This window comes from Arabidopsis lyrata (assembly GCF_000004255.2).
Source record: "Arabidopsis lyrata subsp. lyrata unplaced genomic scaffold ARALYscaffold_1, whole genome shotgun sequence".
In the NCBI taxonomy this organism is placed as follows: domain Eukaryota; kingdom Viridiplantae; phylum Streptophyta; class Magnoliopsida; order Brassicales; family Brassicaceae; genus Arabidopsis; species Arabidopsis lyrata.
In genome coordinates, this window is record NW_003302555.1 from 5,843,076 (window position 1) to 5,857,462 (window position 14,387).

The following is a 14,387-nucleotide window of genomic DNA, read 5'->3' on the forward strand; positions in this document are numbered from 1 at the left end:
TCTTTACGGAATTCAGGTAAGAGAAAATCATGTCCTGTTATTCATAGTTTCTATTAAGTGCTTCAAACTCTTTGATTCCAACATGTAGTAGCTGCATTGCCTGAAAATGGCTCTATTGCTCCAATTTTCTCTAATTAAAATTGAGAAACTTTTGATCGGACGGTCTGAGTTCAAGAGATGATGACGTGTCGTGAGATTAGGTGGTTTTAACTTTTTAAGTGTTTTAGGCAAAAAGGAATAAATATCTTCATGTATTCACCAAGCTAAAAGAAAAAGAATTAGTCGATGAAAATCTCTATCACAAACGGTTCTCTTATATTATATCTCTCTCTATACGAAAAAGTTTTGAAAAGAATCGTACTGGTACAGTAATAATCTCATGGTCACAACAAACATTCCCAAAGTTTCAACATTGTCACGTGAAAGGCGCGTGTGATGATGAACGTTGGTTACTTGTAGTTGCAGTTGTAGTTGAAGCTGAAGGACATCGTTGTCTTCTAGGCCTTCTTGTCATCTTACCCCAACCTGCAAAGCTTCTATCTTCTAAACCCATTTCAGTTTCACCATTGTTGCTTTGATTGCTCACATGTTGAACCGAGGGAGGAGGAGCTGGAGCTGGTACCGGGCAATAGACTACTGGTTCAGCAGGGTTTGTTATGACTCGTCGTGGTCTTCCTCTTGAACCGGTTTTCTTCCTTGTTAAACCGGTTGGAGTCCAGGAGCCTCCTGCTGCTCTCATGAACCCATCAAACATTTGAATGTCTTCTGTTACTTCGTGTTTCGAAAGAGACAGAAGTCCAGGGAGAATGTCTCTTTGGAAGTCTCGTCTCTGTTTCCCTTTTCTCGCGTTTCCTCTTCTCGGTCTTTGGCTTGTGACCAGAGCGGTTCCTGAAGTTTCCTCCAATTTGAGGTCTTCAGGAACCAATGGCTTAGGCATATACTCTCCTTCTGAGATCTCAGGTAGTTTCAGGGTCATTGACTCAAAGTAATCAATCTCTTCGATAGAACGTCCTTGATTCTTCGAGAAAGTATCGAGCTTTTCGTCCAGATTCTCTTTGTGAGTATTTACTGTTTCTGCAAACCAGTGAAGGATGATGGTTTCAGAAACTTCTGATGAAGCAACAACTTCAAGCTCTCTATCTAGGCAAGCTGAATAGATGGCAACTATTGTGTCTGCTGCTAATTTTTCAAACTCAGGCGGTTTCTCTATAGTTTTTTCCTCTAATGGGATTTCTTCTGATGGCTTTTCTCCAGAGATATTATCTTCTTCTTCATCATCAGATTCGGGAACAGTTTCTAAATCTATCATAGGGGCCTTTGAATTCAGTCTTGAACTGGCAGGAACAGAGCAATTTTCGCCTTCATCATCACTACCCAAAATGTTCAAATCAATCTGACTCCTATTACCAACCGAAACCCTTGTCCCGGTCTGTTCCTCTGTTTGCTGATCTTCATCCCAAAGAGGATCACACGGTTCGTTCATATCTAGCATCCTAACATTATGGACTTTACCTTTTTCTGCATTGGATTGATCTTTATAAGCAAATCCAGGAATTTCTGTGTTAGCTTTGATCTTCTCAGTCTCCGAATTATTGGAACAAGAACCAGACTTTAACCTCTCTAGCCACATATTGTTCTGAACTTTGTCTCTTGCCTCATCTTTAGTATCCAATGGTTTCAAAGAAGAACTCAGAACAGCATCATTACTCTTCAGATTCCATTTCCCATCAGCTATCTCAGAGTTACAAACAGACTTGGGTTTATTAAGCCATGGTAAAGTAGCCACGTGTTCTTCATCCTTTCTGACTTCAACAACAGAAGTGTTTGAAAGTGTCACATTTAAGTTCAAATCTCTCACAAACTTCATCTCCGAGCTGTAATCACTTCTTCCTCCTTTAGGATAAGTATAGCCAGTCCCAGCAAATTTCGATTTTGATGAAGTGGAACACTCATTGTAAAACATGTTTTGGTTTAACTGACTGGAATTCCCGCACCCCGAGTCAAATCTAGGATTGCTTTCAAACTGCAGTCTGTCTCCAAGATACCCTTGCTTCTGAGCATTACTAATCAGAGTGTCAGACAGGTTTAGAACCGGATATCTCTGCGCTGAAGCAACTTTCTGAGGGAATCCAAAGCTAGGATTTTGCCAAGAAGAGTGTAAATGGTTCCACGAGACAGCAGAATCTGGACGATTATATGGATACAAGTGGCGCTGTTGGTGAGAAGCTAAACTTGAATCCAAGTGATTTTGATGAATGACAGCATCATGACTACTATTGGTATCAGTATCAGCCTCAAGGTCAATAAACGTTCTTTCTCTCCAGAAGACTGCCTTACTTGGTGGACCTGAATTAGGTAAACTCATAACTCTTTGTGAACTGTTCATCAAAACTTGCATAGGCTGAGACGATGAATCCAGAGGCTTGGCCGGTTGAAAAAACGGAGCAGCAGACTTGTGTGTGCCATTCCCATTATAATGATCTGCAAAATGGTGGATTTCAGATGAAAACATCCGGAAAAAGTAAGTAACATCAAACATGTGTGACCATAGAAGAAAATCCAACAATAGCATTTACAAGTTAATAGATCATCTTACCAGTTCTTAAGGGTTGGTGTGGCCAAACTTTTGGTCTGCCGTTCAAATCTGGTTGCGGAGGGATAACAGGAATATGCTCCCTTACACTACCCGAGTTTAGAGATTTTCCGTAGTCGCGAATATGGTCTTGAAACTCGCCATTACGCAAGTCACGGGAGTGGCCATAAGCAAATTCGTTTGCTTCTTGAGCATCAACTGGTTCATTTAAGTCAGCCAAACCATTGCTTCTACTCGACCCATACCCAATTCTCATACCATCTCTGCAAGATTCAGTCTTCACATCTCCATTAGGAAGATGATTCGATGTGCTGCAAACTCTGTGATCTTTTAACTCAACAACGTCTTCATTGTCATCAATGTACTCATCAGCTGGAATGCAAAGATCTATCATCTTTCTTCTGATTTTCGTCGGTCTAACCTCGGAAACTTCAACATTTTTGGAACTAGCTCTATTTTGCCATGAAACTGGACCAACAACCCCTTGAGAATTGCTTCCTTTCATAGGAGAATGGCCATTATCCTCAACCACTGACATGGATGGTCTATCGTAAACCGAGTTCGCCAAAGGGAAGCTAGGGATTTTCCATTTACGGACATCATCATTCGTAGCTTGAGATGAAAATGATGCCTCAATCGGAACCCATTCTTTATTAAACTGCTTCCTTTTCAGTTCATCCATCATATCCCTCTGTATCCTGTATACCCGGTGAAGTTCCAAAACCTGGTTAAAAGATACAAAATACAATCAACCAAAAGCCAGAGGAAGTGAGAAAGGTCACAGAGAGAATGTTCAAGTAAGTAACCTGTGTCTTAAAAACAGCTTCGTGTTCGAGCATTGTCCTTCTCACCACATCTTTGTCAAACCCAAATGTAGTCTGCGACGTGAAGCCATTGTAGCATTGATCGTTGTTGTTTGATGCAGAGGTTTTATTGTCACCGTAGAACAATGGCCATCTACAACCGTTAGATTCTTTGTTGAGATCTCTCATAGAGTGATGATATCCACCAAATAAGCTTTCACAGTGCACCTTTGTTCCCATTCCTGCTCACAAAAATCCAAACTTTAGTCTTGACCAAAAGACTAACACAAATCTGATTCAAAGACATTGAAAATTGGCCACAAAAACAAGAACTTTAGAACTCCATGAGCTCTATCAAGTTAAATCTCCATAAACCCATTTAAGAGTAGCTTCAAATTCCTCAAAAAGTCAACACTAAACACAAAGTGATAAACTAAATATAGCTAAGGGTTTTGACTCAAAACGGATGAGTTCTAACGCCGACGAGTCAAAATAGGATCTTGAGCAGAAGAAAAAAAAATAATCAAAGTCGAAATCTAAAGTTAGATAACAAAGAATCTGCAAAATATTAGGACAAGCTTGTACCAAATTGACATTAAAAAAAACAAAGCTTTAATCTAGTGAAAATTAAGCAGATGAAATTGGAAATCCCCAAATAAAAATCCAATTAAGAGAATTCATAAAAAAATGAGATTTTTTTTGTTACCTCAAACCCACATCCTCTTATCGCCAAACTCGTCTCAATACTTTCTCAGCAGAAGAAGAAATTAAAAAAAAAAAAATCTATGAATGAAAAGGAAAAAAAGTAAGGAAATTTTCGAATCTCTCTACTAATGGGAAGATTGAAACAAAAAAAAATAAAAATTAAAGTAAGAGTTATAGCGTAAACACCATTAATGGAAAAAATTAGATCGTCATCTTCGATCTAGCTGGGCCACTCTTCTTTCTCTCACTAAACAAACAAAAAAATTAGCGGAGAGGAAAAAGAAATCTGCTTTTATGCTTCTTCTTCAGAGATGATAAAGAAGGTTTTTATTATAGAAGAAGAAAGAAGAGAGAAAAAGAAAGATCCGAAAATCAGAAGAGAAAATAAAAACAAACGAGGCTTTGGCTTTTGTACAGTGACATGAAATTATTTGTCAACATCCGGTCTTCTCTTCCCTTTTATTCTCTGCTTTTTCTTCACCTTTTTTAGTTCCTTCTTTTCTTTTTTTTTTACTATCTTTTCATTTCATGTATTAATAATATTCTTCTTATTTCACATAAACATATTAAGTACATATTATAGAATGAAAAAACAGGATGGGAGACTCACAAAAATGCCCCTTTTTCAATACCCCTTTTCAAAAATGCCCCTTTTAGATGTCCATTTTTAAAAATACCCCTTTTATGTACAAAATGACTAAATTACCCTTCTTTTAATAAAAGATATCATAAATATATAAGGAAATATAACAAAATTAGGTCCACAAAATACAAAATATTTTTTGGCGGGAAAAGTGATCCCCCAATTTTTCTCGCCAAAACACTTGTAAATACCTTTAAAAAACCTTGTAAAATTTTCCCGTAAAATTTTTTCCCGCCAAAAAATTTTTTTTGCGGGAAAAGTGATTCCGCAATTTTTTTGGCGTTAAATTTTTGGCGGGAAAATTTTTCCCGCCAAAAATTTACAAGGTATTTTAAAGGTTTTTTACAGGGTATTTATAAGGTTTTACAATGTATTTTAAAAGGTTTTACAACGTATTTACAAGGTATTTATAAGATATTATAAGATTTTACAAGCTTTTTTATAAGGTTTTTACAAGTTATAAGGTTTTACAAGTTTTTTATAAGGTTTTACAAGTTATAAATACCTTATAAAACCTTAAAAGTACCTTGTAAAACCTTTTAAAATACATTGTAAAACCTTACAAAACACTTGTAAATACCTTGTAAAAAACCTTTAAAATACCTTGTAAATTTTTCCCGCCAAAAATTTTCCCGCCAAAAAAATTTCGCAAAAAAAATTGCGGAATCACTTTTCCCGCAAAAAAATTTTTTTGGCGGGAAAATTTTTTGGCGGGAAAAATTTTTACGGGAAAATTTTACAAGGTTTTTTAAAGGTTTTTACAAGTGTTTTGGCGGGAAAATTGCGGGATCACTTTTCCCGCCAAAAAATATTTTGTATTTTGTGGACCTAATTTTGTTTCAAATAAGGGTAAAATGGTCATTAAAAATTAAAAGAGGGCAAACTTAAAAATGGACTCTCAAAGGGGGCATTTTTGAAAAGGGGTATTGAAAAAGGAGCATTTTTAACAATTTCTCATTTATCAAATAGTTTGACTCGTAAAACTCTTTCTATTCTATTTTTAGTGAAAAAAATGAATTTAAAGTAAATTCTATTTATGCTGAATTTCTTATATTTATTAAATCTGTTTCTTTGAATATTTTATGTCACCTGTTTTTTTTTCCATTCGATGTGAAAAAAATAATCTAACTTAAAATTATACTGAGCAGTAGAAATAAATAATTGCTGAGATGTGAAATGAGTATCTTCTAGGTTCTCTTCATCTTCTTTCTTGCTTTTTAATGCATTTAAGAGAAAAAGAATACTATATTTTTAGCTATCTAGAAGAAGAAGAAGAAAAAAACAAAATTATTTGTTTTGCCCTTTGTTGTGATACCCCTGTTCTAAAAATCGGCCGCCTCTAGCCGTCTAGGCGCTGATCAGGTGGGGACCACGGCGATTTTGTCCAAATCGGTAAAAAAATCGGTGATCCAATTTTTGTCCGCCTAGACGGCGCTGAGCCCAATTTTTTTTTTTTTTTTTTACATTTTTTTTTCTTTTTTTGAATCTAAAAATTTAAAACGTCCCCACTTATGTTTCATAATTTGTATAAAAATCATAAGTTTGACCTTAAATTCTTGTTTTCATGTATTTAATGCAATTTTAAAAACAAAATTATAGAAATTTCTTATTTATAATAGATTAATATGTTTTTAAAAATATTAAATAGCCTTAAAACTAGTCCCCGATTAATATCTTTTTAATCTTCGATTTTCTTGCTAGGCGCTAGGCCTACCCTCACCGCCCGACTAGCGCCTAGCGATTTTTTAAACAAGGCTTGATACAATAATTTAGCAAAATAATTACACCACCTAAATTTTCGACTTTTAGATTTTAAAAAGGGAAATTGCAAAAAACAAATTATATGAGTTCTCCGGTTATTTTAAAAAGTTTTGTCTGGATGGAGTGTTTCTTGAGTGTTTTCAGATTTTGCAAAGTACGCAAATACCATTTTTATATAAAAAGTAATTAATGATATGAGGTCAAATGTTGTTTTAAACAAGAAATACTCTGTATATGGAAATATCACTATATCAGATATAATAAGAATAAAATACAAAAAAAAAATTGAAAATCCGAAACGAGCATGTCGTCACTCGTCATTGAAGGATAAATATGGTAAATGCTTGTCCCATTAATTACGCATCCTTTGTTTAACACATTTTTCTGTTAGGCCTCAATTTTATTTTATTTATAAAAAAATTAGGCCTCATTTGTTCAAATATATAAACTTAAATAAAAGCTTTCGACAGCAAACAAAACGTGGGTCCCGCCTAAAAATCTTTTCTTTTTCTATAGCTCTATCTCGTTGGCTACTGTTTTATGTGGAATAATTTTTTCGTTTTGATACTGAGGAATTAGAAGTTTAGATTTCTATAAAATATTGGATTGGTGATTATAGTTGATTCTTAATTATGAGAAAATAATTTTACAAGGGGGGATCTCGGATATTGATTGGGTGTATGAGCATGAGGAAATAATAACTGTGACGTTTTAAAATTATTTTTACCAAACAAAAAAGTTTGAAAATTATATTATGAGATCATTAAATATATATGGTAGTAATTGTTTAGGCACAGAGCCAAGAAAACATATGGTAATTTGTACCGTAAAACCTTGTGATTTTTTTCTACTTTAGATGTTTAAGTATTTATGAAAAATGAATTTTTATTTTAATCCAAGAGATTAGGCCTTAACAACAACAGAATTTCCAAAGATGTATTGGTACCAAATCTGGTTTGAGGGTCCAGCACACATAAAATAATACTGTGAAATGGCCCTTAAAGGTGTAACAAAATAATTACCACTTTTTTTTCATCAACGTGACCAAAACTCTTTAGAATACTGAACTCTAAATATATATGCACGAAAGTTTAAAATTAATTTTAATACATTTGAAATTCTTCAAAAATATCTCGTTTACATAATTTTGGTAATAGACATCAACAAAAACAAAAGTGGTATTCGGTAAAAAAAACTACTTTACATACGGTCTTCGGCTGTTGTGTGGCATGGCATCATTATGTTTTGTCTCTTATGTCACAAACCCCACATGGTTAATTCCGTATTGGTATTTTTTTTAGGTACCATCGGAAATTTTCTGACCATGTCTCATTTTTACTGTTCATATCCAAGAATTATAGTAAAATGCAAGAAAAAAAATCCATGAACTAATACATTATACTATATATATATCTGATAAATCTACATATAAACGTTATCTGTTTTTATCGTGTAATATAATGTCAGTAAAACTCTTTTCCAGCAGAGTTTTTAACTATTTTAAACGTTTATCAAGAAATTGTACGCAAATGAATTTGAATACAATCAATAAAAAAAAAATGATCGAAGACTTAAATAATAGATCGAAGGGCCTGTATTATTATATACATGTAACAATAGTTTGTTTTTTTTTGTCCAAAGTAGCAATAGTTTTATAATGCTTTTATTTGGGTTTAAGATAAGTTGGGATAATAGACCTTAAAAGTGGTCCAAAGTATACTTTCGGAAATGTCACTCTCATCAGAAAAAAAAAATCATCAAGATTTATAAACTGAGTATTAGTCAAGGGTCCTATCATACTTCTTATGGTATGTCCCACCAAATTGATTTCATTGCGAATCAAAGAGCAAAAATAATAATTCTATAACTATCAATATACACATGCAAGTATGCAACTATGCAACTATCAATTTCCTTTAGTATTTCTACTAAAACTATTAAACATAGATCAAAGTCTTTAGGAAAATTAAATTATGATGGTAACAAACTATATTACTCTCTCATTAGTCATTATGTCTATCAATCAGAAATATACTATCACAATTAAAATTAAAACAAAAGAAAATGTTATTGAAATTGAAAAAGTAAACTATTTGCCACTCGTCTCCCACTAGCTCTCCTCCATTCTCCTTTTACCAACAAAAAAAAAAAAAAAACTATTTTAAATCCCCTCTTGTCTTTAACGTCCACTTATTAATCTAAGTATATACTAGTATTATTTTATTGAATGCGAATTAAATAATTTCTCATGAGTTATGCATAAAGATAGTCCCTTTCGAAAAGTTTACATCAATTTTTGAAAAGCATCAAAAAACGTAGACAAACCACACTTGTCCACACAAAGTAATGAATTAAACACTTAATTATCGTATTATAGCCTGAAAAAGTAGATTCCAATAAAATCTATAGCAAATCGAGATCTGTTTTAAAAAAATTTAGAGAAAATCAAAACCCGAATAAATCAGAATGGGTAAATTATTCCAACATACCAATCACTGATATCCATAAACAAAATGTACAAATAAATTAATCCATTTAACCAATTCATAATTGTACAATAGTTATAAATGTTTTATCAAAACTTGAAAAGAAAAAAGATTCAAATTATTTCACTAAGATTTTAGACATAATTAGATGGTATAAATATTATGCGCATTTTGTATATTTAAAAATCAGGAGTTTCTTTTTGAAACTTTCGGATATCAAATAACCAGCCTATACTCTGAAAATCATCCAAACCCCAACCAGCTTAAATCGGTACAAACCAGCTTAAAGTGAATTAATGAATAGGTATATGATTGATTATTTAGTTATTGACTGTTTCTTGATTAAATACTAATAAGAATAGTAGAATACCACTATATTTTTCTTTCTTTTTGTTTTCCCTTGAATAAGACTGATGATAAGCCCATTGCCAAATTCATACATAGTTTGGGCCTTAGTGCAACTACAACCATAGAACACCAAAACACCAAATTTTAACACCAAATTTGGTGTTTTAGTGTTCTATTTTTTTTTCTATCTCCAACCATAAACACCAAATCTCACACCAAAAACAAAACTTTTCTTATTATATTATTAAATTTAAAATTCTCTTTATTTTTAATAGTTTGATAAACACTAATTATCTTTAAAACTGATTTATTTTATTTTAATTAATATAAGATTACAATCGATAAACTAAAAATAATAGAAAATACATTACATTGTACTAATTCTCAGAATTAAAAGTTTTCATATTAATTTAATTAAAATTTCATATTATAAAATATGAGAACATACAAAAATGTTGATGGTATACTTGTCTTTTCTTTGATAAATAATAATTTAAATATAAAACTAAATCAAAAATACAAATAAACTAATAATTTTTTTTTGGTGTTTTGTGAACAGTGTTACACCAAATACCAAAATAAAAAAAGATGGTGTCCATTATAGTGTCACGTTGGAGTTGAATTAACACCAAATTTGGTGTTTTGGTGTCTCCTTGGAGATGGTCTAAATCACCCTCCCCAAAAAAAAAAAAAACTCTCAATTGCTATTGTAGCTTTCAGATTTCCAAATAAGGACATAATTATACATTTATACTGATACACAATTAGTTAAAAAAAAAATTATTTCGACCCCTTTTAAACTAGTTAAAAAAATTATACTCCCTCCGTTTCATAATATAAGTCGTTTTAGCTTTAAACACGCAGATTAAGAAGATTTACTTTTAAAAAGTTCAGCCAATCATAAAAGAGACTGCATAATATAAATAATTATAAAATATTAAAGTAATATATAAAGTACATAAAAACTTGAAAACGACTTATATTATGAAACAAAACTTTTTCTCCAAAACGACTTATATTATGAAACGGAGGGAGTAGTTACTAGGCGTTATTAAAATTTAGTGTAATATAATTACCGGCTGGTGTACATACGGCTGATACCTGATGCTATATAACTTGGAATGTGAAGAGCCAATCACCGAAGTTTGATGACAGATACGAGAGAAAAAAAGGGAAAAAGATGCTCTCTTTTTTCAAAGGGCAATTTGGTAAACTAATAAATGGCAGATGATGTAAATAACGTGTAAGTTAGGTGGTTTTTATTTGTCTGAAAAATTGTAAGTTCGAAACGGAATCCTAGATTCGTGGACACAGATCGTTCTGGGGATTAGAGAGAGAAACAAATGTTTTCTTTCTGTCTCGACAAAATAAGAGAGAAACATCTTTTACCCTTTTTAACCTTCTAATTAGGTGTCGATTGTATCATTTAATTATTAATTGAAAATTAATTTTTCTTTACGTTTGGGTTTCTTCTACACATGTATACTCTACTCTCGTACGAAAAATCAAACAAAAAATTAAAATTTAGTTACAATATTGTTGGACCAAAATAAAATTTTAGACTGATTTTGTAGGCTTAGAAAATATTATTGTGCTTTTGTCCAACAAATATTGTGCTATAGTACGAACTTATGTAGGTTGTCCTTTGAATAGCCTGACCTATGTATGATTGCTCTTTGTGGATCATATAAATAGCCTAGTATGTATGCAAGAAAGCGTATGTTTGTAAATACAGGTATTTTATTTATTAGAAATTAAAAAACGAATTGCGAGTTTAAGCTAAAGAAAATTAATTAAAACGACTAATAGTAAAAGTCTAATTAACAAGCAAATTAGTTGTCAGTGTTTATGATATATATGTATCCACAAATTAACAGGCATAAAATGTCTTCATGTACGATCAATTTCGTATGATGTGATTGCATATGGACGTATAAATTGTTTTGTACTTACGTAGTATCTACTGTTCCTTTCCAACAATCTTTTTTTTTTTGTTTTGAAAATTTGTTTTAAGAGTTTTATATGTTGTACAAAGAAAATATACAGTCCAAACTATATACTAGACTAAAATTACAACAAGTAAAATTTTCAATTGTCATATCAATTAAGACACGATACAGATACATTATTTGTTTTTCTTGTACCCGCACGTTTCTGAAATCAAACCACTACTCTCAGATGATCAATTAATTATAAACAGTTAGAATCTTTCTTGTCAAAAAATTCATCAAATTATGATACAAAAGTTATGATACCATCATATATATATATATATATTTTTTGTATTGTTTTTCTCTCGTGTGTGTATATATTATTACTTTAAAAGAATTTCTAAAAAAATATATTTGTTCTGGAGCGTATTTTTCTTAATGAGTAACTTATATTACATCATAATTAGAGTCTTAATGATTCTTTGTAGTTGATTTTTTTTGTCTCAATGTTTTGTAGTTGAGTAGTCATTATTTTGGTGAAATGATATTTAGTATTCAATATTCATGTGTACTATATTATAAGAATTTTTGGTTTAAAAACAAAGCTTGAAAATAATAAATGTTTCTTTTTTCATTTATAAAAATTCAATCAATAGAAAACAATAGTACTGCACAATTCAAATAGTCATAAACTATTAAGTTAATATAAATTGTGAATAGAAACTTGAGAAAGTCTGATAAAATATAACAAAATATATATTAGACTAGAGGGAGTACATTTTTAACTTCGGAGTTTATAATCATAAACGTTGTTTCGATTTATTAATTTTTTTGAAGTTTCCAACGATGTTGAGTAGTGAATTAAAGTTTTTTTATTGAGATGAGTTAAATTAAAATTTCCACAATGTGTGTGTGTTTCTTCTTAGAGAGAGACCCTACAAATATGGGAATCAACAAGAATCAAAAGGGACCCATAAAAGTCTCCACCACCAATCAGCTGTGATCGCTCGCACTCTTAACTATGATATTTGTTAGATTAACGGCGCGTGTCATCTTAATCCCATCACGTGAACTTTCACACTCATGGACCCCACTATTCCCACCTCAGCTTGACCACCACCAGTCCTCCTGGTCGTCAAGAAGATTAGGCCGTACGCAACAAAAGCTAGATCTTGTCAGTGATCCGTGATCTGGACTCTAAATTGAGGCCCATTGGGCTTAACCTGTAACGAAATACATTGATCTCATCTCAGACCGTACAACAGTCACGTGATCGAACGGTGAAAAAACACTTTTGTTTACATTAGGCTTTAAAGCCCATCAAACCCTAGAAAGGGCCTTGGTATAAAAGCCCAAACGAAAACGCCTTTCCCGATCGTCGTCGTCACCTTCCTCTGTTACCAAAAATATCCTCGTCGAAGCTCTCTGCTGAAACCATGTCCGACGAGGAGCATCATTTTGAGTCCAGTGACGCCGGAGCTTCCAAAACTTACCCACAACAAGCTGGAACCATCCGTAAGAATGGTTACATCGTCATCAAAGGTCGTCCCTGCAAGGTTTCGTTCCCAAAGATTTGTTCCTCTGATCTTATTAGATCTGTTGATTATTTAGATCCCTCAGCTTATGTTTTCAGTATCTCTACGTTTTGTTTCGATAGAGCTTTGTTATTGTGATTCTTGTTAAATTCTCATATTATTTTAGGGTTCTTGCATGCTAATGGTGGTTTGTGATCTAATATTTTCAATCTGCGATCTTCTTAACAACAGGAAGAGATTGGTAGATCGTAGATTTATATAATGAAATGTTGTGTTTCAGGTTGTTGAGGTTTCAACGTCAAAGACTGGCAAGCATGGTCATGCTAAATGTCATTTTGTAGCTATAGATATCTTCACCAGCAAGAAACTTGAAGACATTGTTCCTTCTTCCCACAATTGTGATGTATGTGAAAAAGCTTCTTTGATCACTTCCGTTTATTGCTTGTTTCTTTCAAGTCCCCATTTGAGATTTTGTTTTGTTTGAGTTGTTGTGTTTCAGGTTCCTCATGTCAACCGTACTGATTATCAACTGATTGACATTTCTGAAGATGGATATGTATGTGTTCTTATGTAGCCCTTTGTCCCTTTTATAATAGTTGCTTCTATAAAATAACTTGTGTTCTTTTGTGATATCATTTTTACAGGTCAGTTTGTTGACTGACAATGGTAGCACCAAGGATGACCTCAAGCTCCCTACTGATGACACTCTGCTCCAACAGGTTAATTAAGTTTTGCATGTTCATCATGTTAATAAAGAATGTTGCTAGTTAGTAAAATCATCTCAATGTCGAGTCCTAAAAATGGAAGAAAAAGTGCAGAGTAATGAATGAGTGACCTGATTGTGTTAATGGAACAGATCAAGAGTGGGTTTGATGATGGAAAAGATCTAGTGGTGAGTGTGATGTCAGCTATGGGAGAGGAACAGATAAATGCTCTCAAGGACATTGGTCCCAAGTGAGACTAACAAAGCCGCTGGTGTACCAACCAACCGTGGCGTTAATAGGGAGGTCAATGTTTTATTATTATAATTTATGCGACTCTCTCTCACTGTCTGTCTCTGCCCTTTGTTATAACTTATGAGCTTCTTCTTCTTCTCTTTCTTTAGGCTTCCGTTACTTATTGGAGATTATCTTGTGTTTGGGTTACTCTTTGTTTTGGATATTAAACTTTTGTTTCTAGAACTTCTTCTAATTGTTTGATTTTTATGGTTGTCCAAATGTCAACGTGTCCGCCCATGATTCTAACCTTTTATGCGCGAAGTCTTTACTCGTGCGTTTATGTGAAGACGTAGAAGCAATACCATAAAAGAGTATAACTATTGAAATATGCTAACAAACCTCAAAAGTTAAGATCAGTTTAGTATTCAAAATTTGAAAAGTAGGTCTAAAATAAGTCTAAATAGTTGATGATCACTTAAAATTCAGAGTTTCATTTTCTAAGATCAAAATCAAAATGGAACCCCAAACTAAAAGAAACAACGAAAAGTAAACTGGACTAAAGCAAAATAAACAAAGGACACATGTTATTGAAAAATGAAAACAAAGTCTAATCTAAAACGAAGCTGTAATAAACTGTGTCTTAT

The 14,387-nt window shown here is 32.7% G+C and overlaps 2 protein-coding genes across 2 annotated transcripts; one reads left to right on the plus strand and one right to left on the minus strand.

Moving 5' to 3' along the window:
• Positions 1-235: 235 nt before the first annotated feature.
• Positions 236-4,573, minus strand: LOC9326093. The gene is made up of 4 exons (XM_002892734.2): positions 4,103-4,573; positions 3,400-3,638; positions 2,597-3,317; positions 236-2,481 (listed from the first exon to the last, which is right to left on the minus strand). The coding sequence occupies exons 2-4, from the start codon at positions 3,634-3,636 to the stop codon at positions 416-418; spliced, it is 3,024 nt and encodes a 1,007-aa protein (XP_002892780.1). The 5' UTR covers positions 3,637-3,638; positions 4,103-4,573; the 3' UTR covers positions 236-415.
• A 7,617-nt stretch (positions 4,574-12,190) lies between these two features.
• On the plus strand, positions 12,191-13,986 carry LOC9328843 (eukaryotic translation initiation factor 5A-1). The gene is made up of 5 exons (XM_021013436.1): positions 12,191-12,826; positions 13,086-13,208; positions 13,305-13,361; positions 13,450-13,524; positions 13,662-13,986. The coding sequence occupies exons 1-5, from the start codon at positions 12,707-12,709 to the stop codon at positions 13,761-13,763; spliced, it is 477 nt and encodes a 158-aa protein (XP_020869095.1). The 5' UTR covers positions 12,191-12,706; the 3' UTR covers positions 13,764-13,986.
• Positions 13,987-14,387: the final 401 nt, after the last annotated feature.

Coding starts and splice junctions, on each gene's coding strand:
- LOC9328843 (XM_021013436.1), top strand. CDS start 12,707: ATGTCCGACGAGGAGCATCATTTTGAGTCCAGTGACGCCGGAGCTTCC. Junction 12,827..13,085: donor TCAAAGGTCGTCCCTGCAAG/GTTTCGTTCCCA, acceptor GTTGTGTTTCAG/GTTGTTGAGGTTTCAACGTC. Junction 13,362..13,449: donor ACATTTCTGAAGATGGATAT/GTATGTGTTCTT, acceptor TCATTTTTACAG/GTCAGTTTGTTGACTGACAA.
- LOC9326093 (XM_002892734.2), bottom strand. CDS start 3,636: ATGGGAACAAAGGTGCACTGTGAAAGCTTATTTGGTGGATATCATCAC. Junction 3,318..3,399: donor AAGCTGTTTTTAAGACACAG/GTTACTTACTTG, acceptor TCTTTTAACCAG/GTTTTGGAACTTCACCGGGT. Junction 2,482..2,596: donor ACACCAACCCTTAAGAACTG/GTAAGATGATCT, acceptor ACCATTTTGCAG/ATCATTATAATGGGAATGGC.